Here is a 25,722-nt window from a genome sequence, read left to right as displayed (position 1 = left end):
GATGATTCCAGTGCTATGCTGAACATTTTACACAATGTAAATAGATATATACCCATGTCTAAAAATTAGGTCAATATAGTAAACTATCAAACTGACTTTTTATTAGAAAACTATTTCATTAGTAGTAGGATTGATGGGGAGACTTACAATTGTTTGAAAATTACAAAATCCATCATCCCAACCATTTTTGGGATCCCCAAAGTCCATAAGAGTCCCATTTCTCCCCCATTTAGACCATTAGTCATGGTCTATGGTTTGAAAACCTCCCCACTAGTGATATTAGTGGATAGGTGGTTTAAACCAATTTACAATACAGTTCCACACCTGGTCAAGGATTCATTGGATTTTGTAAGTCAATTAAAATACAATGTATGGAAGAATAATATGGTATTATTAACAATTGACAGAATGAAGCAGGATTAGAAATGCTTCAAAACAGTTTAATCTAAGATAAATTAAATTTTATAGTGGAGTTGACCTCTCTGGTACAATTTTGTATTTTTTGTAGGGGAATTATTTAAAAGGGGTGGCTATGGGCACTGCTTGCTCCCTTGCTGCATGCTAATTTTGGGCTGTTAGACTGGGAAAGATCATTTATGTTTAACAGTGAATTTTTCAAGTATACTAATTTGTACCTTAAGCTCCTAGATGATGTATTTATTCTTTGGGAGAGACCTGTAACATTGATTGATGACTTTATAGTATATTTGAACAACACCACAGAGTTCTTAAAGTTTACCTCACACTTTGACAAGACCAGTATAAACTATTTGGATACCTTGATTACCCTGGCTAATGATGGTTTTAAGTCCAAGGTTTTTAGGAAACCTACCTTTAGTTACACATATCTGCACTCTTCAAGTTGCCACCTTTTTTTTTTCAGAAAAAAATTTAGATAATGGTCACGGTATTAGGTGGCAAGGATGACCTCTAGTATAGATGATTTGGTTTGTGAGCTTGAAGTTTTTTCCAGATTGTTTATTTCTAGGGGTTATCAAAAATAATTAATTCATGATATTGTGGGGGAGGTTTTACTGGAATAGGGAATAAAATTCAAACCCCTATTAGGTGAGGGATTTGCAAATAAGGACAATGCACATTTTCCAGGTTTAAATTCCCCCTTGAATAAGTCTGAATGTGCTATGGTTTTAGAATACAATAAATGCAGTAAAGATGTCAAATGTATAGTGAATAATATTTGGAGCATTTTTAAGGCAGAACCAAATACTTCCAATCTAATAGGAAGGGAGCCTTTATTTATATATAAAACCACACATAATGTCAAAAATATGGTTGAGACAGACCAGAATTTTGATAGACAGTTTGGATGGATGTCAAAGTGTGGGTTTTGCAAATATTGTTCATATGTTCTTGAGGTAGAAACTTTGAATCTGGAAAATGGTGCAGGAACCATGATACATTTTAAAAGGGGAACTGTCAAACTAAGGGAGTTGTTTATTTAACAAGTGCTCAACCTGCCCTGCATTTTATGTGGGAAAAACAGAAAGAAGTTTGTATAAAAGAATTTATGAGCACAATTATGATATAAGGAATAAGAATGACAACAATGCACTGTACAGACACTCAGTAAGTTATATGCAGTTTGACAGATTTCACTTTGGGATTCTTGAAAAAGTAACCCCCAATGACAGGGGAGGGAAATGGCAAATTAGAATTGAGCACAAAGCGCTTTTGTGGCAGATTAGACTGAAAGCCCTTAATTTTCAGGACTCAATGAATTTCTTTCCTTTCAACCAATGCATAAACTTAATGCCACGAATTTGTAGGATTTAGGATACATGTTATATATATATATATATATATATATATGGATCTAGGACATTTGCTCAACTAAGCAAACGACTGAAATTCAAACAGCCGGGCATATTTATGCGAAAGTGCTTTTCACCGAAAAAACACTTTCGCATAAGTATGACTGTTGCCGAGGCTGTACTACAGTGCAGGTAAGGGAAATGTCCCTTTTCTCCACTGTAGTGTGGTCTCAGAGGGAGAATATTAAAGTACTGGTGTGTGAGGGGCACAGCCCCCCCCCAAGGGGATGCAGGGGGGCTTTGCCCCCCCTGCTGAAATGTAAATGTAGTGTTTTTTTTGTCACATGCTTTAACAAAAGCGTTTTTGTTAAAGTGTGTTCGGGTTTTATGGATTTGAATGTTAGTCGAGCAAATGTTCTAGATCTATATATGTATATATATATATATATATATATATATATATATATATATATATATATGTTTATTAAACACTTTTTTTAGGTACAAATGATTTTTATTTAAAGGAAAAAGTTTTAGTGTGTATTTGTATTACTGATATGAGTTTTTCAGCCCCACCTCCCAACTGGTAATTTGAATGCCTTAGTCATTAAATGAACTAGGGTCATGTAACTCAGTCAGGGTTCCGTAACTTTATGCATAAAGTTGGGAGTTCACAGTCTTTATAAGTAGAAGCTGATAGTAAAAATGTTTCACAAATTGAAGTTTCTGTTGATTACTCACAAATATTCTAAACTTTACTACCATGAAGTGTACTGCTGAATACAGTCCTCCTTTAAGTAATTAATTTAACACTGCATTTTCTTGGTTTTAGATCAAATACCCCAAGTTTATAACCTCTTATCAGAAGTGGAACTTAATATCAACACAAGCCCGGTACTTACCTGCAGTGCTAATGGAAAGCCACCGCCAGTCCACGGTAACATTGAGCTCCAAAAACCCGATAGATCCAATATTGTGGTAAGTCTGCTGCCATTTTATGCATTACAAGTGTTTTAATAAGATTGTTCTTTGTAGGCAGAGTAAAAAAAACAAAACAAAAAATGTTTTAAATAATTACATTAATAAAAAGCACATTCTGGAGGATATAAATTGCTAAATTCTAACCTGATAAAGGGAATGTCATTCACCTGGATGACACAAACACGTATATATACACACACACACACACACACACACACACACACACACACACACACAGATACATATGTATACAGATGCATATGCCATGCAAGATAAGACTCTCTTGTGCACCCCCTCACACTATAACATTGAGATAGTTTATATTCCCTTTCATCAAATTACCCCTGTGATTATCCAGTCTTGACCAAGCTAGCTTCATTGAATCATTCCACAGTTAGGCAGCCATTTACTTTCACAAGAGTTTTTCAGTGTGCTATGCAATAATATTGGTTATGAGACTGTGTTATTCAGAGAACTCTTAGAAGTCAGTGTAATGTATTGCACTGCACAAACTATGTAAGGTATCCTCAGGGATTGTCACTTTCATGCAGATTAAAACACAGTTGAATGCTACTGAATATTTAACTATGCTATACTTTATATCAGAAATTCACTTATGTTTACTATGGGTAGCCAGGCATTATGCATTCACTGCCTTAGTAGCCCCTCTCTTTGTGATGATCTATTGAACAGGTGGTATTTAGGAGTGACCCTGCCTCTGGGTCCTCTCCCAGCATCTGACATCCCCCCACAACTCTGCTATGCATAGCAAGTTGTAAGTTGTCTGCTTAACTTCGGCTGCACAAGGATACTGTGTCACAGCCATCAGTACATTACGTAAATCATGTGTATAATGCTGCATTTGTGAGAATCATGCCTAAACTGCTGAACAACATCTGGCATAACTAAATAGCTCAGCTCTGAAATTTCAGGCTGTCTTTGTGCACTAGGGTTTCACTGTGCCACCGTGCTACACAGTGCATAGAGAAAGGGAATGGTAACGCTCTTCAGATTGTTCATAGGTTCATAGGTAGGTACTAGGCTATTGGCCCTGGGGCCTATATAAGCCTAGCCAAAAAGGTTTCCTGGCTTTCGCCACCCAAGAAAAGTATTCCTAACCAAATAGATCAGAGGTCTAAAGTCCCTGAGCTATTAAAAAAGGCTGGATGCTATATCCCTTTATTCAGTGTTTTGTACTCTTTTGAAGGGATATCTATACTCGGGTACCTTGCAATTAGAGACCCAGTTGCTCTGGACTTCCTATATCTCCTAAAGTGCAATATCTTCACCAATAGTAGAAACAGGGATGTATATCTTTACCAAAAAATAAAACATGGTAGACAACCAAGTTTACAACCCTGTGCCTTCCAAACCTGTGGAATAAACTTCCACTGCATGTTAACCATTATATCTCACTATCTTCCTTTAAGCATAACCTAAATGACTGTATGGGTATCCACAAATTTACTGTCTGAATGGTACGGCCCTTCTAGTTAAAGGAGGTGTGTGGCCTGAGGGAGGGTGCTGAGAAGGCATGTATGGTCACAAGCCTCATATCTATGAATCTCTGTGGAAAGTGATAGAAGGTATAGTATATCTAAAGTCAGGCATTATGGACATAGGATTTATCATGACTTTGTTTATGTTTGTTAAAAGAGAAATTCCAAGTAGTACAAAACCATTTTCAGGAGAGGACTAAACAGAAGAAATCCACAATTAGCTCATTATGCATACATGCATGCATGCAAATATATGAAGTAGTCAGGTATTAAAAAATAATGAAATGTAAAAATGGTGTAGGCCTTTTTTATCTAGTTTGATTGATTGATTGATTGATTGATTGCTGTATTTATCTATTTATATCTTCACTGATTATATAGTCTGGTCAGCCTTGGGAACTCATTGTATGTAATTGCAACCCTTGTTTCAAAATACCTGCTGCCTAGTGACATCCAGTGATAGGCACTGCATATCTAACAAATATTATTGCACATTATCTGAGGCCCTTTTGCCACTGGGTCACCAGGCTGCACCCATCTCTGCAATGAACTTTCATTTCTGTTGATGTGCTGTCTATTTCACAACTAAGTGGGCATCTTCCAATGTGTGCTGGTCATTGTGTTGTTGCCATGTTATTTATAGTATCTGACCTACATGTCACAATTGTTAATGCTGGTTTAGAGACAGTGGTAGTGTTTCTATTTGTGTCACAGTTCCTGTACTGTTCCTCCCACACTGCTGTGTGCAGTGTTTCACTGCCAGTCTCTATGTGCTCTATATGTATACATGAGGATGTCTGTAGTTTGGGCATATGCATGTGTGCATGTATGAGGAGTGCTTTTACACCAATGATTATTGCTTGTTATTTCTACCGATTATAGAGTGCTTCAGAGGTTTGATGCTTTTTACTGTGTAGTTTCTTTTTTTACCTTGAGCACCTTTAAACATTGTCAGTTTATTGCAGTATTCCAGTTCTGAAGTACCATTGAAGTACCATGTCCTGTTAGAACGATATGAGTAGAATGTCTTAAATAAAGTAAATGCAAAGTGAATGGAGGGGTCCTTAATTTGGGGCCACATTATTTAGTAGATGTGAATGGAGAAAGAGGACCATCTCCCCACAAAAGCAGACTGACAATAATTCCTGTTTATTACCTGTCAGAGAAAAGCAAAATAAACATGCAAGCAAGCCAGCTATACTAGTGGGACTTCACTCACAGTTTTTGCTTGTCCTTAAAAACTGAGCACTGATGATTAATCATGCAATTTTAAAATAATGTTATCTGGAGTAAAATCATTTGTATGTTCCAGAAAAGGGCAAAACTGCTATACAACTGGTAGCATGTTACAGACCACCCTCCCAATCTCAGGAACCCCACTCAGCCTTCCTGAAGACATTGGAGGATACGAATGTATCACAAAATACCATCATACTGGGAGACTTCAACTACCCAAACATAGATTGGGTACATTATTCTAGCCCTAACACCCTAGCCCAAAGGTTCCTGGAATTCATAAATTCAAATGCACTGGAACAACTAGTCACCTCTCCCACTAGGGGAGATAATATACTAGACCTGATCATCACAAACATGGGGACAAAATGTTCCACACCGGAGGTATACCCCTCACTAGTGAGATCTGACCACAAACTAATCATCCTGGATATACATATCCCACCTCCACCCCCAGCACAAAAGACCACAGTGAAAAACTTCTCAAAAGCAGACTTCACTCTTCTTAAGACTGAGATGGTATCCTTTAAGCCCACTGGGCCAGTGGATACCACATCCCACAATGCCGAATCCTTCACAAATGCTTTCTATGGACATCTCCAAGAATGCATGGATCATGCAATCCCAAATAAATCCAAGTCCCTCTCCACCAAAGGCAAGCGTCCTGTCTGGTGGACCTCAGCCATTAACAAATTGTATAACAAAAGAAGGAAGCTACTGCACGACAGAGCAAAATCCCATAAAGGGAAGACATCTCTGATCAACATTAGCAGAAAACTACGTTCTCTCATAAAACATCCAAGGCCAACTTTGAGAGAAAAATCGCTAAGGACACTAAAGATAACCACAAAGCCTTCTTCAGCTATGTTAAAACCTGAGGAAACCCTCAGATATGCTCAGAGTTAGTTCACAACAACAAAAATACACTGAACCCACAGATATTGCCAACATTCTGGCTGACAGGTTCAGTGCAAATTTCTCCCCTCCCTCACCCCCAAAAGAAGAAATACTTATCCCAGCTGAATGTAATCTCCTGTCATCTCAGATGTCCAAGTGAGAACCACCCTCAACAAAGCTAAAACACAGCATCAATGGGACCTGACAGTATCCCGGGTTGCGTGCTACGTGAACTCCAAGAGGAGCTAAACCCGCACATAAAAATGCTATTTAACCTTAGCCTTACTACAGGATATGTACCTGAACACTGGCGTACAGCAACAGTGGTCCCACTCCACAAAGGGGGTACCTCTACAGACCCTGGGAACTACCGCCCCATAAGCTTAACCAGCCTGGTCTGCAAAGCTATGGAAAGAATCATTATGGAACTCATAAACAGAGACATAGGGGACCTACAGACACTTGACCCCACCCAGTTCGGCTTTGTAAAGGGCAGATCCTGCCTTTTGAACCTGGTTGACTTTTTTGAAACAGTCACGAGCCATTGATGAGGGCAAAGCAGTCCATACAGCCTACCTGGACTTGGCTAAGGCCTTCGACACAATACCCCACTCAGGCATCATAGATAAGCTCACCAGCTTAAACGTAAACCCTTATGTCACTAGATGGGTTGCAAACTGGCTAAAGGACAGAATCCATAAAGTTAAAATCGCTGGAGCAATGTCAGACTCAAAGCCAGTCACAAGTGGTGTCCCACAGGGATCTGTCCTGGGACCCCTCTTGTTCGGCATTTATTTCTCAGATGTTAAAGCAAACATGGGAGGGTTGTGGCTGACAAAGTTCGCAGATGACTGCAAACTAGGCGCCATAGTCGATACACCAGCGGACACATACATCCTACAAAAAGGCCTCACAGAAACGGACAAATGGTGCCGGAGTCACGGCCTTAAACTAAATGCCAAAAAATGTATAGTCATCCCCTCTGGGAAAAACAAAGTACCCACAAATTATCACATAGACAGCAACCCACTGAGTATGGAAAAAGTAATCAGAGACCTAGGGACCCAAGTTGACAGCGACCTCTCATTTGACACCCACGTTGCCAAAGTGGTTAGAAAATCATTCTACCTTGCACACCTCATCATGAAGGGATTCACATCCAGATCCAAGGATGTCATTGTGCCCCTATACTCCTCCCTCATCAGACCCATGATTGAGTACAATGCCCCATTTGGTATGTACCTCACCCGGCATTTGCAACAGCTGGAGAGACCACAAAAGTACCTCACCAAGAGGATTAAGGGTCTCCAACATATGTCTTATTCTGCCAGCCTAAAGAAACTCCAGCTCTATTCAGTAGCATACCGCCTGCTCAGAGGTGATCTCTGCCTGACGTACAAGGCCATGTCCAATCAGGATCTGATGGACATGCTCCACCTCAAAAAATCCAAATCCATCAGGACCACGAGAGCTAAAGACTTAAACCTCAGCACAAGTATGAATAGGACATGCTGGAGGGATAGATTCATAACCCAGAGGCTTCCCATGCTTTGGAACAAGATCCCAGTTCATGTTAGGCAGAGCCCCTCACTGACTCTCTTCAAGAGAAATCTTGATGAGTGGATGGGAGATCGTAAGTTTACCCCAGGGGTCACATCTGTGTCACTGCTAGACAGGGGCACAGTAAACTAATTCTATTATATAACGGGGCCTTCATTGTGTCACAACTAGACAGAGGCACAGTATTCTAAATCTATTCTGTGCATTTTTGTGCATTTTTGTACCATTTCATGGGGTGGCGAAAGCCACATCACTATGGCTAGGCTTACAAATGCCCCAGGGCAGATAGCCTAGTACTAAACTATGAAACTATGAAACTATGAAGAGATTTAAATGCAAATAACTTGGCTTTGTTCATTTTTTTAGGATCACTTTATTTTTAAAGCGCCTTTGGTATATAGTGTTTTCTCATGATTAAGCATTGTACCTGATTAAAGAAATAAATGTTTACATGGGAATTTGAAAGTGTTTTTTTAATAAAGCTGTACAGTAGCACAAAGAGCTGAAGGGTAAAAACAAGCACAAAAATGTTATTCTTTTTTAGTTTGTTTGTTTGCTAACCTGGTAAATGAAATAATGTTGAATACTGAGCTGTATTTTTTTTTCTGCATTCTTGACAGGCAACTAAAACTATTATGGATGCAAACCAAACTACAGCAGAATTCAAGCTACAGAAAGTGACCATGGCAGATAAGGGATTCTGGGAATGTCGAGTTTCCACATCTGGAGGACAAGATTCACAAAGATTTAAAGTAATCGTAAAAGGTATATGGTAACACTGGCTTGGTAGAACTGTCAAAATTGTTAAGATGAAGCAATATTAACAGGTTTGGGTAATGATGTTAAATATTTAGGTTCTTTTTTGTTACCAGTTAGATCCAACAGCAACAAAACTCCCTTTCAGAGGGATCTTGGGAAGCACAAGAAGGTTGAGCTGCACTCAGTGCTTCACAAGATGTTAGCACAAGGGGATACGTTTGACTCCCAAAACAAAATTACAATCAGAGCAAGTGAAATAAATAATTACGCTGCACTACATCTAAGTTGTTCTATTGTTTTTGGGAAATGCTATGCATCTTGAACACAAAGATAATTTACAATAGACATGCAAAAAACCTATAACATCCTGAAAACCAAAATTAAAACCCATAATAGATTGCTAGAAGTGATTTTTACATATTCGTGTAATATAACAGGCTAGCTATTTTAAACTTGATTAGCCATCTGGGTTATAATCCATTTTCATCTGAAGTCTAGGAAGGAAAACTCTAGTCAGTATTGTATAAGATACAAGTAAAGCAAGCACGAAATCTCACAAAGTAAATCAGCCTTAATGGAAGAATTTAAACTGAGCAAGTGAAAGGGCAAGTTACTTTAATCCACAGCCCAGCTACCTACCCATCCCCCAACCCACCAAAACAGAAGGATGATAGAAGAATCCAATGAAGAAAAAAAAGAACATAAATATCCAGTTTCAAAATATTTAAATGAATGCACATGCACACACACAAACACACACACACACACACACACACACACACACACACACACACACACACACACACACTAGCCAAACTTTGAAATATTTAAACAAATGCAAACACACACACACACAAACACACACACACACACACACACACACACACACACACACACACACACACACACACACACACACACACACACACGCACACTAAGCTAGCCATGATCTCCCCTTCCCCTTTCCAAAAATAAAAAAAATAAAATCTGTTTATATTCGAAAATGCTTACCTTCACTCTGATTCACTTGCTGTGGTTAGTCCAGTTCACCGGGTTCAGTTAAAAAAAAAAATTCCATTGCAAAACTCTCTACTGCATTGTACTATTGTACAACTAGATGTTTGCTGCTAATTTTAAAAATAACAACGGTTCTCTGTGGTCAGTCTTGTCTGTAGTTCCTTCCAAGTTTCTTCCAACCTTGTATCATGTTTTCTTTCATGGACACGTGAACACACAGATGCATGCAAGAGGAAGAAACATAGCATTCACTTTAGAGCCAGATCATGGTCAAATGGAGCTCTATGCAGGGTAATGGATCAACACCCCCCCCCCCCCACACACACACACACACTAGCCAAACTTTGAAATATTTAAACAAATGCAAACACACACACACACACACACAAACACACACACACATACACACACACTACAGAGAACTGAAAGAAGCGACCACTTTCCTGATTTAAGTACTTTTTGGCTTTTTTTATCTGCATTGTCCTCTCTGGCTTTCATTTAATAAGATATAACTGTTTTTGTGTTTTTCTGCTGTATTCTAAAGTATCTGCACTTAAAAGTAGCATTTTGGTCGACTCTGGTCGAATAATACTGTTTTTTTGCTAATTTAATTGCTGAGGCTGCTCACTAAAGTGTGCTAGCCTGTGTAAATCGATTTTACTGTTTGCCTAACTGCATTTCTGTGTTCTTTCCTAAAAAAAAAACAAAAAATACTCCTTGTTTTCCGCCTTTGCTCGACTAGTTAAGACCAGTATACAGGCTTTGCTGTATTCTGGGCTGTGTGTAGTTCCTGTGTTGGCCATTGCCTTACTTGGATAGAAGGAAGTTTCTGAGCTCACCAGTGGGAGTGGGGAGCCTTGAGCAGCCTATCTGTCCCTGGGGAAGTGATCTCAGCACTTGAGCTGTAATTCATTGGTTGCCTTGGACCATTTCTAGCTCTTTTCAAGTTCCCTGTATAAAAATCCGCCTCAGGGCGTTTTGCGCGTTTTTTGGCGGTCGGGCCCTAGCAACAGCGGTTATACAGGTGTAAACTATTCTATACAGGTTTTAACTTTTTCTGGCTCCGCCAAGTCTGCTCTTCAATTTTTCCCTTAGAAGCTCTACTCAGTCTATTTAGCTGTATATATTAGCACTTGTTTTCGGAACTTCTATCCTTAGCAAGCACTCATAATAAAACCAAGCACTCTTACCCTAAAGTAAGCACCACAGGCATCCACTACCCCTGTGAACACCCACTTCCCTTAAAGGCACAACACTCCTTATAATATTCTAGTATGTCGAGTGGTAGACCACTAGCATCCTCTCTTGTTCAGCTGGTTAATCTGGGAATTTTAAGACAATGTTACAATTGTCTCATGTACACAGACAACCCTCTCCTCCTTCCTACTAACACATATACTTGTGAGAGATGCAACTATATAGCCAGACTGGAGGCTGAACTCTCTCAACTCAGGACTGGCAAGACCAGTCAGGAGGAGATGGTACCCACACACAAAGCAAAACCAGTCACACATAAAACCACCACTAATGCAAACCAAACACATAAAAACACAAAGACATACTCGGAGGCTCTTGTAAAAAACTTACCAAAACAACAGAGGCCTCCAAAGCAGACACCCAGAAATACACCCCACAAAACGCAACACCTACAACACATACCTCAAGCAACAGGTGTGTCGCACAATCACAGCCCCTAAGGCAAAATACTATGCCAGAGACATTAGTAATAGGTGACTCTATAGTCAGACACACCGATGTTCCACTTACCAGGCTGAATAAGGAGAGGGTAACGGTGAGCTGCCTATCGGGGGCTAGGATCCGCCACATTACACACGCACTCAGGTCGCTCCAAAGCAAGTACAAGTATGATTCAGTCATTGTCCATGCGGGTGTGAATGATCTGAGACGACCTCCCTGGACTACATGAAAAGAGACATTGAGGAGCTCTCCGATTATGTAGCCCAGACTGGTATGACCCTGACCCTGAGCAGCATCCTGCCTTCACCAAGAATGATGCCTCAGTACAAAGACAAAATGATCAGCTTTAACAATTGGCTTAATCACTGGTGTCATTCTAGGGGATCCAATGTCTGTCAGCCTGGGATGATATGCTGGACAAGCCACGTTGCCGCAAGGGATGGCTTGCACCTGTCACCACTGGGCTTCCGGATACTGGCCAAGGCTCTTGCCACCCCATAGTGCCTTTTTAGGCAATGCTCAAAGGACAAATCAACCTCCATAAAAACAAAAATGGAAAAAATTAAGGGTAATGCTGCTCAACGCCAGAAGTCTAAATCTCAAGATGCAGTCACTCAAGCACTTCTCAGTATGGAGAACATCGATGTCTGTGCAGTAACCGAAACCTGGTTTAAGGCTCCTGAGAGCACTCCAGCTACCAGGCTATACCTCATATCATGCTTTGACCTCAAGTTCCAGGCCGAACCACAAAGGGAGGGAGTGTCCATTTTCATAAAGGACACCTACACCTCTCGGTTGGTGGCTACCCATGAAGCATCAGAAACCATACAAGTTTTACTCACCATAGGCAAAACTGCCATACAACTGGTCGCATGTTATAGAACTCCTCCCAATCCCAGGAATCCCATCAAGCATTCCTGAAAACACTAGAGGATATGAATGTCACACCAAACACCATCATATTGGGTGACTTCAACTACCCCAACATAGACTGGGCCCACTATTCTAGCCCTAACACCCTAGCCCAAAGATTCCTGGAATTCATAAACTCAAATGCTATGGAGCAACTGGTCACTTCTCCTACGAGGAGAGATAATATACTTGACCTGATTATCACAAACATGGGGTCCAAATGCTCCACCGGATATAAACTCCTCACTGGTAAGATCTGACCATAAACTGATCACGTCGGATGTACATATCCCACCCCACCCCCAGAACAAAAGACTACAGTGAAAAACTTTTCAAAAGCTGACTTTGTGCTCCTCAAGTCAGAAATGATATCCTTTAAGCCTACTGGGTTAATGGAAATCACATCCCAAAATGCTGAATCCTTCACAAAAGCCTTCTACGGACATCTCCAAGAATGCATGGATCAAGCAATCCCAACTAAAACCAAGACCCTCTCCACCAAGGGAAAACGCCGGTTTGGTGGACCCCGCTATAAACAAACTGTACAACAAAAGAAGGAAGCTACTGCAGGACAAAGCCAAATCCCACAAGGGAAAGGCTTCCTGATCAGCACAAGTAAAACTACGTTCTCTCATAAAAACATCTAAAGCAAACTTTGAGAAAAGATTGCCAAGGATACCAAAGACAATCACAAAGCCTTCTTCAATTATGTCAGAACCTTGGGAGGAAATTCTCAGATATGCTCTGAGCTAGTACACAATGACAAAAATTCACTGACCCTACTGACATTGCCAACATTCTGGCAGATAGGTTCAGTGCAAATTTCTCCCTCCCTCACCCCTAAAGATGAAGTAATTATCCCTGCTGAATGTAACCTACCTGTCATCACAGACACACAGGTGAAATCAGCACTCAACAAGGCAAAAACACAGCATCTATGGGACCCGATGGTATCCCCGGGTTGCGTGTTACGTGAACTCCAAGATGAACTAAACCGCCCCTAAGAACTCTATTCAATCTTAGCCTCACTACAGGATATGTACCTGAACACTGGCGCACAGCAACAGTGGTCCCACTCCACAAAGGGGAAATTCTACTGACCCAGGTAACTACCGCCCCATAAGTTTGACCAGCCTGATCTGTAAGGCTATGGAAAGAATCATCATGGAACTCATAAATGGCGACATTGGGGATCTGCAGACCCTTGATCCCACACAGTTCGGTTTTGTAAAGGCAGATCCTGCCTCTTAAACCTGGTTGACTTCTTTGAGACAGTCACTAGTGCCATCGATGAGGGCAAGGCTGTCCACACTGCCTATTTGGACTTGGCTAAGGCCTTTGACACGATACCACACTCTGGCATCATTGACAAGCTCAGCAGCCTAAATGTAAATCCATATGTCACAAGATGGGTAGCAAACTGGCTAAAAACAGAACCCATAAGGTTAAAATTGCTGGAGCCATGTCAGACTCAAAACCAGTCACAAGTGGTGTCCCACAGGGCTCAGTCTTGGGTCCACTCCTATTCGGCATTTACTTCTCAGATGTGAAAGCAAATATGGAAGGATTATGGCTGACAAAGTTTGCAGATGACTGCAAACTGGGTGCCATAGTTGATTCACCTGCCGACACACACATCCTACAGAAAGGTCTCACTGAAACGGACAACTGGTGCCGGAATCATGGCCTCAAACTTAACGCCAAAAAATGCATAGTCATCCCTTTGGGAAAAACAAAGTACCCACAAATTATCACGTAGACAATAACCCACTGAATACGGAAGAAGTAATCAGAGACCTGGGGACTCAAGTCGATAGTGACCTCTCCTTTGACAACCATGTTGCCAAAGTGGTCAGAAAGACATTCTACCTTGCCCATCTCATCATGAAGGGATTCTCATCCAGATCAAAAGAGGTCATTGTACCTCTATATTCCTCCCTTGTCAGGCCCATGATTGAATATAATGCTCCATTTGGGATGTATCTCACCCGGCACATGCAACAACTGGAAAGACCCCAGAAGTACCTCACAAAGAGGATCATAGGTCTCAAACATGTGCCTTATCCAGCTAGATTAAAGAAACTCCAGCTCTATTCAGTAGCATACCGCCTGCTCAGAGGTGATTTGTGCCTAACATACAGGGCCATGTCCAACCAGGAATTGATGGACATGCTCCATCTCAAAAAATCCAAATCCACCAGAACCACACGAGCTAAAGATTTCAACCTCTGCACAAATATGAATAGGACATGCTGGAGGGATAGATTCATAACACAGAGGTTACCCATACTCTGGAACAAAATCCCAGTTCATGTGAGACAGAGCCCTTCATTGGCACTGTTCAAGAAAAATCTCGATGCATGGATGGGAGATCGCAAGTTTACCCCGGGAGTGACCTCAGTGTCACTACTAGACAGAGGTATAGTTTACTAAATAATGGGGTCCCACATGTGTCACTACTAGAGAGGCGCAACTATATAGTATGGGGTGGCGTAAAGCCACATCACTGTTGGCTAGGCTTATAAATGCCCCCGGGCAGATAGCCTAGTACACTACTATGAAACTATGAAACTAGCCAAACTTTGAAATATTTAAACAAATGCAAACACACACACACACAAACACACACACACACACACACACACACACACTAGCCAAACTTTGAAATATTTAAACAAATGCAAACACACACACACACACACACACACACACACACACACACACACACACACACACACACACACACACACACACACACACTAGCCAAACTTTGAAATATTTAAACAAATGCAAACACACACACACACAAACACACACACACACACACACACACACACACTAGCCAAACTTTGAAATATTTAAACAAATGCAAACACACACAAACACACACAAATACCCACACTAGCCAAACTTTGAAATATTTAAACAAAAGCAAACACACACACACACACACACACACACACACACACACACACACACACACACACACACACACACTCCTCCATGTGCATACTATTTTCTCCTTTACTTCTACAATGATTACAGAGATTTGGATATGATTTAAAACCTTTATTTCTTATTTTATAGCACAAATACTGATAGATATTTGCACGGAAATGTAACTGCAGTCACCCCACTTAAATCTCCCCTTCCCTCTCTCCTCTTTCATTATTCTCCCTCCCTCACTTTGCTTACCGCTTCTTCCTTTCCCATAAATATGCTAACTATTCTAACATCCTGTGTATTACAACAATAATCAGCTACAACTCCCTATACCCCTCCAACTTCCTGCCCCCTGTAATATGATACTAATTTCCTTTCTCTCATATACCTTTCTCTGTCTTCCCTCACACTGTTGCTTGTCAAACTTACTTCTATAAAACTAATGCTAGATCTTCAATAAGATTTCTTCTGTATTTGCCACTTTGTTCTTACTACCGCCTCTATACTCCCTTCTAATTTGTTTGCCTCACTTGCTGAGTTCTCTTACTTGCTCTAAAATTGCTCATCTGTTAAAATTTTCGTATCTAGTTTTTATTGCGCTTATTTTATTTTACTTTACTTGCAAAATCTGAACTGTGAATTTTTGTTTTACTTGTATAATTTGTACTGTGGAGCTTTTTTCCCTGGGCCCCCTGCTGAAAAAGGTAACAAGCTCAGACGGACTAACCCGGTCAATAAATGTCAAATAAATAAATAAACAAAACAGTAAACAAAACAGATTTAGCATTAACAGTAAACTTCTCCGCCCTTGAAACTCACATTCATTGAAATGGCATTGAATCCCACAATAAAAAAAAATACATTTGGCCAGGGGCAGATAAAGTTTACTTTTGGCCTGTTTTCAAACCATAAGCCCCTTACACACATTTTAGGGCCATGCATACACCTTCCTGATTGTATTAAATAATAGTCCTTGTATAATACAGCACCATTTGTTAGAGTCTCTTTTAAATTTGTAGTTTTTGAACATTTTTCCAGTAAACAAAGAAACAAAACGTATGACCCAATAATGACAAAACTACACATTTCAAAACATTTCAACCATAAAAGTCCACTCAAACTTGTATCATTACAATCCATCAGTATCAATCAATATGCAAAATCTCTGCAGAACTAAAGGTTATCTGAATAATTCCATATTATGGAGATCTGTAACTAATGAAGAGGTTACTGCTAGCAAACATAATATTTCAGTATTCCTTCTACAAATTCAGTGCCTGCTGCCCTTAAAGAATAAATCGCCTATGTTACATTAAAAAAATGGCAAGCTGCTAATATTGTAATTGGAATGGATGGCAAACCAACAACAGTTTCATAGTTACTAGGCATCTCATCCAAAGGAGCTCTCACTTGGGACTGCAATACCCCCCACACTTCCTTCCCATAAAGTATAACACAGTATCAGCAATCCAGCTACATACTGTGGGAGTTGAACCCACAGTCTTCTGCATCAAGATAAAGTATGCTACTTGTGTTATGACCATAACAACTGCACATTGAAAACAGACTTAACATGAGCATCAGTAAACTTCTCCTCCCTTCAACCTCATAGTTCCTTGAAAATGCACTGTGTCTTTAGGCTTTTCCCGGTTAGAGGTCGCCACAGCGGAACTCCGGTCTGCTAATGATTGGCAGTAGATTTTTCATGAATGCCGAGGTGCCAGCTCAACGTTCAACCTTCAGCGAAGGCATGCCCATTTACGCATGTCTTTTGAACGCCCACCCAACCGTGGGGAGGACATGTAGGCTCCACACAGAAGGCCCTCCCTGCACTCCAGCCGAGAATCGAACGGGAGAACCTCTTGCTGTGAGGCAACAACGCTACAGCTGCACCACCATGGCTGTAGTTCCTTGAAAATGCACTGAAGTTCACAATTCCTTGAAAATACTCTGGAGCTTACAATTCTTAGACAATGTGATGAAACTCACTTCCTTGAAAATGCACCAAAACTCTTTTTTTTTCTTTTTTTTTATCTTTTGGTAGTTGGTGTAGAGGATTCAGGTTCTTGTTTCCTGTAGCCAAGATAAAGGGTTTAGGCCTGAGGAAATTAACTTGCCCGCCATCCCTAGCTAAGTCATTACACACATACACAAACACACACACACACACACACACACACACACACACACACACACAATTTTCCAGTGGCAGCAAGTGTGTTTCCACAGCATCCAGGCTGCAGCAAGAACATCTCATATTTATATTCTGCAAGTGGAACACAGAAAATTAGGGCTAAGCAACAGGTGCATCCATCGATACATGTAGTGACGCATAGATGCAGAGGACATTCTAAAGAAGAATGCCCTAAAAGAATCCGGCTCTAGTTTACTTTAAGCTTTTTGCATTTTAAATGCAAAAAAGTTTCAAAAGAGAAAAAATGGATATTTTAAATGAAAATCCAACTCAGAAGGCTGCACCCCTCTTACTGTTCACAGATGGGGCAGACCACACCCTCTACCCCTGCATTAGTACACTCCTTCACCCAGATTATAGTTATTGGCAAACTTTGTCAGATAAAGAGCTGTGTTATTCATTTTGAAGATGGAGAAGTAAATGCCAAAAAAGATGTGGCCTAGCACAGATCCTTGGGGGAACCACTGAACACCTTCTCCCTAGCTGAGGAGGTGTTACTGACTCTGACTATACAACTTCTATCCTTAATACAGTTTGTAATCTGTCTTTCCACATAGAGGTCAACATTAAGGGACATTAATTTGTTAATGATTCCATCATGAGAGGTGGTATCAAATGGTTTGGCCAAATCCACATAACTAGCATGAACAGTGTGGCCATTATACATGGCCATTGTGACCCTCTCAAAGAAGTTCACAAAGTTTAATAGACATGACCTGCCTTTAACAAAACCCAATTGTTGTGGGTCAAGTTTGATTAGATTTTCAGTGCAAATTTAACAGGACAGCAGTAACATTTTATGGCTTTACAAGTCAGACTCATGACGCTAATGGGCTTGCAGTTCCCAGTGTTTGTAGTACAGCTGCCTTTGTGGAGAGGGATCACTGCTGCAGTTCTGCAAGATTCAGGGAAATAAGCTGTATCCAGCCTAAGTTTTAACAGCTTAAGGAAGGGGGTCAGCAATAGTGTGTTTCACACTACTGATTAAACAACCTATAATATTATCATGGACCATGAAAGCAGCACTTTTTGGTTTTAAGAGTACCTTTAGAATCTGCTGTTTGGTTATGGTGGGGTGACTGAGAATGATAGGATCTTTGCTGATGGTGGGGGAACTTTGGATGATAGAATCTTTGCTAATGGTCAGGGGATTAGAGATGATAGGATCTTTGGTGATGGTAGTGGGGCTGGGGATGTTAGGATCTTTGGTGATGGTTGTAGGACTGGAGATAATAGGATCTTTGGTGATAGTCAGGAGACTGGGTATAGTAGCTTCAGGTGAGAAATTTGCTTTAAACTTATTGCAAGTACCCGCCTTAAGACCGTGCCTCCCTTATTCATCCATTTCTTCCATGAAGGAAGATAATGGATCAATGGATCACACTCCTTAAGTTGCAGCAGAAGTCTGTTGCAGGCATACAGAAGGTGCTCCAGCATGTTTTATTTAGATGCTGGTGAAGATTTAAAACCCTGATTCTGATATTTGCGAGACTATTTCCTGTTTGTGGAGATACAAGAGATCCTGCACCACTGGGTCCCTACTGGTGCAAATGGTAAAGCATAGAACTCTCCCCAGTAGACTAGAACATAGTGAATAAAAGGAGTGTGCTGCCAGTCTTTTCTGGTAGTTTAGAGGTTTTAAGCCAGTGATCTTTTAAGTTAGGAACTTCGAGGATCTTTCTGGATGATTGAAATTTCTTGAGAAGTACACCCCAAACATTGCATTCAATAATTAGCCTAGTTAATGCTGAATATAACAGAATAATGACCTCTTTATCAACTAGTTGCACTAAATAGAAGGACTTTCTGATCAAAGGAGAGGGAATTATCAACCTAAGTTCCAAGGTTAATAACAACATTCTTGTTTTGGAGTGAGTTATTACCTATGTGGTATGCTGTGGGTGGATTGTGTACCAACGTGACAATATTGCACTCTTTAGCATTTAATTTGAGCCCATTTTTAGTATAACATGTATTTCCAAGTGTAAGCTCTTGCTGAAGGGTTTGGGCATCAAAACACAACTTGATGTCTCCCTCTTTGCAGTCATCTGCAAACCTGGTTAGCCAGAGGTCTTGGTTCATGACCTGGAGATCAGAAAAGTAAATTCCATCTAAGAGAGGTCTGAGCACTGAGACCTGCAGGACATCATGTGATAGGCATATAGTTTTCATCATTCATACTTAGTGAACCCACTGGCAAATGTTTTGCTGAATGTTGACACTATCAGAACTACTTGTATAAGTGCTTTAAAGTGTATTTCTGAATATACCACAGTCTGCACACTGGAAGCCCATTTTGTGCAAAACATTTATAATCCTTTCTTTCTGCAGAATGTATAACAATTACTTATTCTGTAAGTCCTGGACAGTGCAGTTTCTGTGCAGCACATTCTGTACATACAGGAGGTTCATCCACTTCCACAAATGGGATCCTCAACAGCGGAACAAACTGCAAGCAGAGGCTACTGAGGGAATCATATAAAATTAGTTTCACAAAATGGTTGCAGAACAGGTATTTCTCAAAGCAGCTATGTGATATAACATGTGCGCTTCACTTTTGTTACAGTGCCTCCTACTCCACATAACCCACCAATACTGGTACAGAAGATGAGCAACCAACTGACCATCATGGCAGCAGAAACATACAATGGTGATGGACCAATTAAGCAGTTTAAGTTGCAATACAAAGCAAAAGACACAGATCAGCTCTGGTCATCTATCACAGGTAAGGCAGAATTTCATGTTTTTTGTAATGTAAAACTAAAAGAAAGGGGAAGAATAACAGTTTCTAGGTGATTCATAAGGTAACAGTTTTAAATTCTGAGACTAGTAACTCCCCAAACAGTGAGACTGAATCTTCCAAAACGGGGACTTACATATACTAAGTCTTAAATCACTATGCATCAGAGTACTTCCTTTTGTCTGCTGTACAGTGATCTCAGAATTAGTATATACAAGTAGCGAGGATATGAGGGTCTAGGGGCTTGCCTCCTGGCAAAAATATCCTTTATGGAGAACAGTGATTGCCAAGATTTTTTTTTAATTCTGGGACTCACATTTATGGGTTTCAGAATTACACTAGGAAGCTGATTTGTAGGTTTCATTTAGTGTAATACCATTTGGTGTCATGCATTTAGATTACTACTGAAACTCATTAAGACCTATAGTACACTTTAATGGTGTGTGTGTGTGTGTGTGTGTGTGTGTGTGTGTGTGTGTGTGTGTGTGTGTGTGTGTGTGTGTGTGTGTGTGTGTGTGTGTGTGTGTGTGTGTGTGTGCGTGTGTGTGTGTGCACTCATGTCTTGCCATATCTATGAAAGTCCAAGTGTGTTTGTTTATGTGTGTGTGTGTGTGTGTGTGTGTGTGTGTGTGTGTGTGTGTGTGTGTGTGTGTGTGTGTGTGTGTGTGTGTGTGTATATTTACACTCATGTCCAGCCATATATATAAAAGCCCAAGTGTGTTTGTTCATGTGTGTGTATGTCTGTGTGTGTGTGTGTGTGTGTGTGTGTGTGTGTGTGTGTGTGTGTGTGTGTGTATACACTCATGTCCAGCCATATATATAAAAGCCTGTGTGTTTGTTTATGTGTGTGTATGTCTGTGTGTGTGTGTGTGTGTGTGTGTGTGTGTGTGTGTGTGTGTGTGTGTGTGTGTGTGTGTGTGTGTGTGTGTGTGCGTGTGCGCGCATGTGCACGTATGTGCGTGTTACACTAATGCATAGCATATCTGTGGCACCTACTATGTTCCTATCCCTGTAATACACTTTACTGCTGTGTATAGCTACAGTATCTATGGTTGTAATCAGTGCTTTAGTGTCTCCAGCAGTCACTGGTATACTGCTATGTCTCTTATTCCCATAGTTGTCATTGTGTCTCCAAACAGTGTAGACAGCTATGGTTGGAAAACCTCAGTCAAGCTGTAAATGACATCCAAGCACTTGGGGCTCATGTACAATGGCTTTTAGAGAGATGGGTGCTCGCAAAGGATTACATCTGTGAGACAATGATACCTGACTTCAATACATTTGGTATGGGGAATTGCACAATTCAGTAATGTTGGAGGCATATTGCCAAAATGATTATGTGAGCCAGCAAGAATGTATACAGCATAAAAGCAAGAGGTCACCCAACAGAGGAAGACCGCTTCCCACTGAAAGCCTAACTGATAGGAAGGTGTGCCTAGTGTCCCTACATGGTGATGAGGACAGTGCAGGTATCATACCTGCAAGAGTGAGCATGGGTTCCAAGAGTGGAAAACACTCATGTCTCCAAAGGAAATGCACCAGCATAGTAGCCATAATTCATATGTATATAGAAGCTCGGTATTGTGTGTGTTTTGAGGATACAAATATTACCACTTACATTTCCCACAGGAAAATCAAGTGATTAAGTGTGCAGAGGTATGTATTTGTTCTATATGTGCCTTGTCTGTATCACTGTTGGCTTGCATATCACAGACCCTCATGCCTGGTATTGTATAATAGCAAGCAAGACCACTACAACAATGATCTTTGTACAGGCTAGGTCAGGACAATAGGTTGATGTCAGCATATATGCAGGGTTTGAAAGGAAGCTGAGACACAGACTAAATGAATCAGTTAGAGGACACACAGGCACTGGCTGCCTCTCTCTCTCTCTGTCTCTGTCTCTGTCTCTCTCTCTCTCTCTCTCTCTCAGGTGATCCCCCCCACTCCCATTGCCCAGTGTGAAGGTATAGTCTCACCTCCACTTGAACTGCAGGCTTTACAACATGAGCCTTCACCATCCCCTGCCTAACCCTGTGACTGAGAGCACTTGAACTGCTCCCCCTGTGGCTGTAGCAGTAGCAGAAGTGCACACTACATCAGATGTGGATGTATTCACCATATGACAGCCTAGCAGGGTATCCTGACACCATCGTATTTCACAGCCCACCTCTCATATGCTGGCAGTGCTATGGATAAACAGCAGATGTGCAGGTCTATCATCTGGACACAGTCTTCTGTTTTCCATTCAGACTTGCAGATCATCTATTTTGTTTTTTTGCTCACATTTCTCTCATTGTTTGCTGCTCATCAGTCCCCTCCAGGACATTTGGATCATTTTTTCCCATCACCAGGGTGAGAGTTAATCAGAAGGAAACATCCTACAGACAGCCACCAGAGCTATTTATGATTTTTTTTCTGTTTATTTTTGTATTTATTTATTTCTCTTGACAGGGGCCTTGACCTCCCTGCATACCATCCCCTCATTTCCACAAGGCAGTCTTGATGCACCTTCTGAAGCATGGAAGGTGGATATCCCAGTCTCCAGCATGGAAATCATACCTCCCAGTTTGCCTCCAAGTGCCTGCACCACCCCACATCCCTAGAAGAGGCAAGCAGGTCACACCCTTCCCTCCAATGCCAGGGAATGCTAATTCAACAATGGTGGTCACAGACATGGCTCTGTCTGTATACAGCATGGAAGCAGGCTTTGACCTGGCAATGATTGTTTTGTAGCTTTTAAGAGTATGTCAACAGATGTATCTAAGACAGCCACCCCCCTCATTGTGGGTGATGATAGCTGCCACCCTCCAGAGGAAAGATGCATTGCTAGAGGATTCCATGCAGGTCCTGTTCCATTAGTAGCACAATATCCTGTCATAAGGGGCCTATACTCCTACCACATCAGGTAGCACATTGTCTCCAGATCACGGTCACACAGGGGATCCTTCACAGTCACAGTCCAAGAGTGCCACCTCCCATTATCAGAGAACATCATCTATGACATAGAATACCCTTTGCCACAAGACCCACTTCTCTTCCTCCGCCTCTAGTGACATGCCCCCTACCAAGGTTGTGATGTCAGCCATGTGCCATTGTTTTTCCATGTAACCTGTGTACATGATGATGACTGTGATACACTTGACTGTCGTTTATGTGGAGAAGTTTGATGCACAGTGTGCTTTGATCATGTACTACCTAGCATAGACTTAAACCAACACTGAACGCATCATGTTTATTCTGTATGACACTGCACTGTCACTATGAGGTCCTAGAACAGATGCCACTATATCACCTGGGGTGCCACAAACTGTGCCCATTGCTGCCTGTGGCAATGTGGTAGAACCGCCACCCATTACTGAGGGTGTATGATGCTGATGTTCTAGCTGTGACCAGGGTGATTGTATAAGTGCTAGAGGCTAGTCTACATGTTTCCTGGTAATCATGTTATGTAGCATGCAGCATGCTCCAAATACTTTGAAAACACTTGCAGGAGTGCACTGCAGAGTCCCCCAGATGTATGAAGGCAGCAAGTCGGGCCTTCAGCAGGCTGAATACATGCTCAGCGATGCTCCTGGTTAACCCTCTGGTCATGTTATATAATTGCTGTTAGATATCTTGGTAAATCAATTTGTGGGCAGGGGAGTACATGGACATGAAGTGCAATGTAGACAGTAATCATCATATGTAAGCTCAAATTTCACAAATGATAAAAGGCATGCAGCATTCTCTTTTTTATATATTGCAAAACTGTACTTTAAGTAGTCAGAGGTAGTGATACAGAATGATTTATCAAATCACTTATTTTGTCTTTAGTAGAAAGTATATGCAGTCTTTTTCATTCAAAGTCACTGGTTCAATATCTTTGATGGACAAAAAGTGAATCAGACCATATAAAAAGGAATAGTTGTTATGTTTAGAAATGAGATTTATTTAGACACAGATCTATGTAGTTCATTTTATCATCTCAAACAAATACTATGAAAACAAACCTTGATTAATAATTATAAAATACTGTTCTCCATCAGTAATATAGTATATTTTCAGATATGCATATAAAAAGAAGACAAACTGATACTGTGAAATACCAAGTAACTGCCATTAATCAGTTTAGATGCAGAAATGATAAAGTGCAGTTTCATCATGTACCTAAGTGTGGTTATCATTGAGTCTGACATTAATGATTATTTGAAAAATAAGACTAACTAAATGCCAAGAAATGCATAATAGTATCCTTTGGGAAGTCATCCATCCCTGGTAAATATCATATTGACAACACACCCCTTAGAGCTGACCCAGTAGTCAGAAACTTAGGGACACACATAGATAGTAATCTAGCCTTTGATCATCACATGTCTACAGTGGTGAGGAAATCATTCTATGTTGTGCAACTTACGAACAAAGGTATGGTATCTAAGTCCAAGGAAGTCATTGTTCTTCTGTATTCAACATTCATCAGGCCTGTCATTGAGTACAATGCCCCCTTTGGTATGTACCTAACCAGCATATACAACAACTGGAATGTCCACAGAGGTTCCTCATTAAAATAATACAGGGCATAAGTAATATGTCCTATGCAGAGCGCCTCAAGTCCCTATCCCTGTATTCTGTCTCCTACAGGCTTTTGAGGGGAGATCTATACCTGGCATACAGGCATTGTTAGACCCCACTCTGATGAATCTCTTGCATATCCACAAAACATGCAAGCACCAGAATTACCCATTCTAAAGATTTAAACCTTGCTTGTGATATAAATAGGACCTGCCGGAGAGATAGGTATGTATGCCAGAGACTACCCCATCTATGGAACAGGCCCCCCATCCATGTGAAGCAGATTTCATCCCTAACCCAATTCAAGTGCAACTTGGACAATTGGATGGGAAATCAGAAATTCATCCCTGGTTTGGCACCTATGTCTCTAATGAACACAGGTAAACTGTAAATGGTTCATCTCCCAGGCCCATGCTTACATTTATCAAGGGTATCAGAACTTGTCAGAGATTTCGCATGCATGGCTAGGATTAAAAAGGCCCTTGTGGTCGTTAGACTAGTAAACACCTATGAACCTATTAGACTTTGACAGTAAACATTCTTTTTAGTTTTACCAAATGTAGCATAGCAGAAACAATGAAAGTTCAGATAAAGTTAAATAAACAGACTAACCTGGCCTAGCAGGTTCTCTACTAGTTCTTTGAAGGACTGTCCTTCATTTAAAGTAAGACAATCAAAAACAAGATAATTGAATTCAATTTTGAATGGCCCTCATTTCTATGAGGAGCCATTCCCTCAATCATCAATGTATTGACCTTTGCCCACTGCATTCCCAGATTTAATATGATCTATTACAACACCAGCTCCCTTTATAGGTAAGTACTAGGCTAGCTGCCCATGTGAGCCATTTTAAGCCTATCCAATTTCCCTTTCAAAGGTGAGAATCAAACCCTGTACTTTTTATCTGTGAGGTAAACACCTTAATCATTATACCAGCCCCACATACTTTTCAGGCAAGCATCA

The 25,722-nt window shown here is 40.8% G+C and overlaps 1 protein-coding gene across 4 annotated transcripts in view; it reads left to right on the top strand.

Annotated features, from left to right (window-relative positions):
• The window catches only part of TIE1 (tyrosine kinase with immunoglobulin like and EGF like domains 1), a 521,980-nt gene that overhangs the window by 237,229 nt on the left and 259,029 nt on the right, over nucleotides 1-25,722 (top strand). For all 4 annotated transcript variants that reach the window (XM_044085330.1, XM_044085328.1, XM_044085331.1 and 1 more), the window contains exons 8-10: nucleotides 2,605-2,750; nucleotides 8,566-8,710; nucleotides 20,035-20,193. In XM_044085330.1, coding sequence (XP_043941265.1) covers nucleotides 2,605-2,750; nucleotides 8,566-8,710; nucleotides 20,035-20,193 — 450 coding nt within the window. The remainder of the gene's footprint in view (nucleotides 1-2,604; nucleotides 2,751-8,565; nucleotides 8,711-20,034; nucleotides 20,194-25,722) is intronic.

This window comes from Protopterus annectens, chromosome 10.part0 (assembly GCF_019279795.1).
Source record: "Protopterus annectens isolate FY-2018-M chromosome 10.part0, PAN1.0, whole genome shotgun sequence".
Lineage (NCBI taxonomy): Eukaryota > Metazoa > Chordata > Ceratodontiformes > Protopteridae > Protopterus > Protopterus annectens.
Note: the sequence above shows the minus strand (reverse complement) of the source record. Positions and strands in the feature narration are given on the sequence as shown.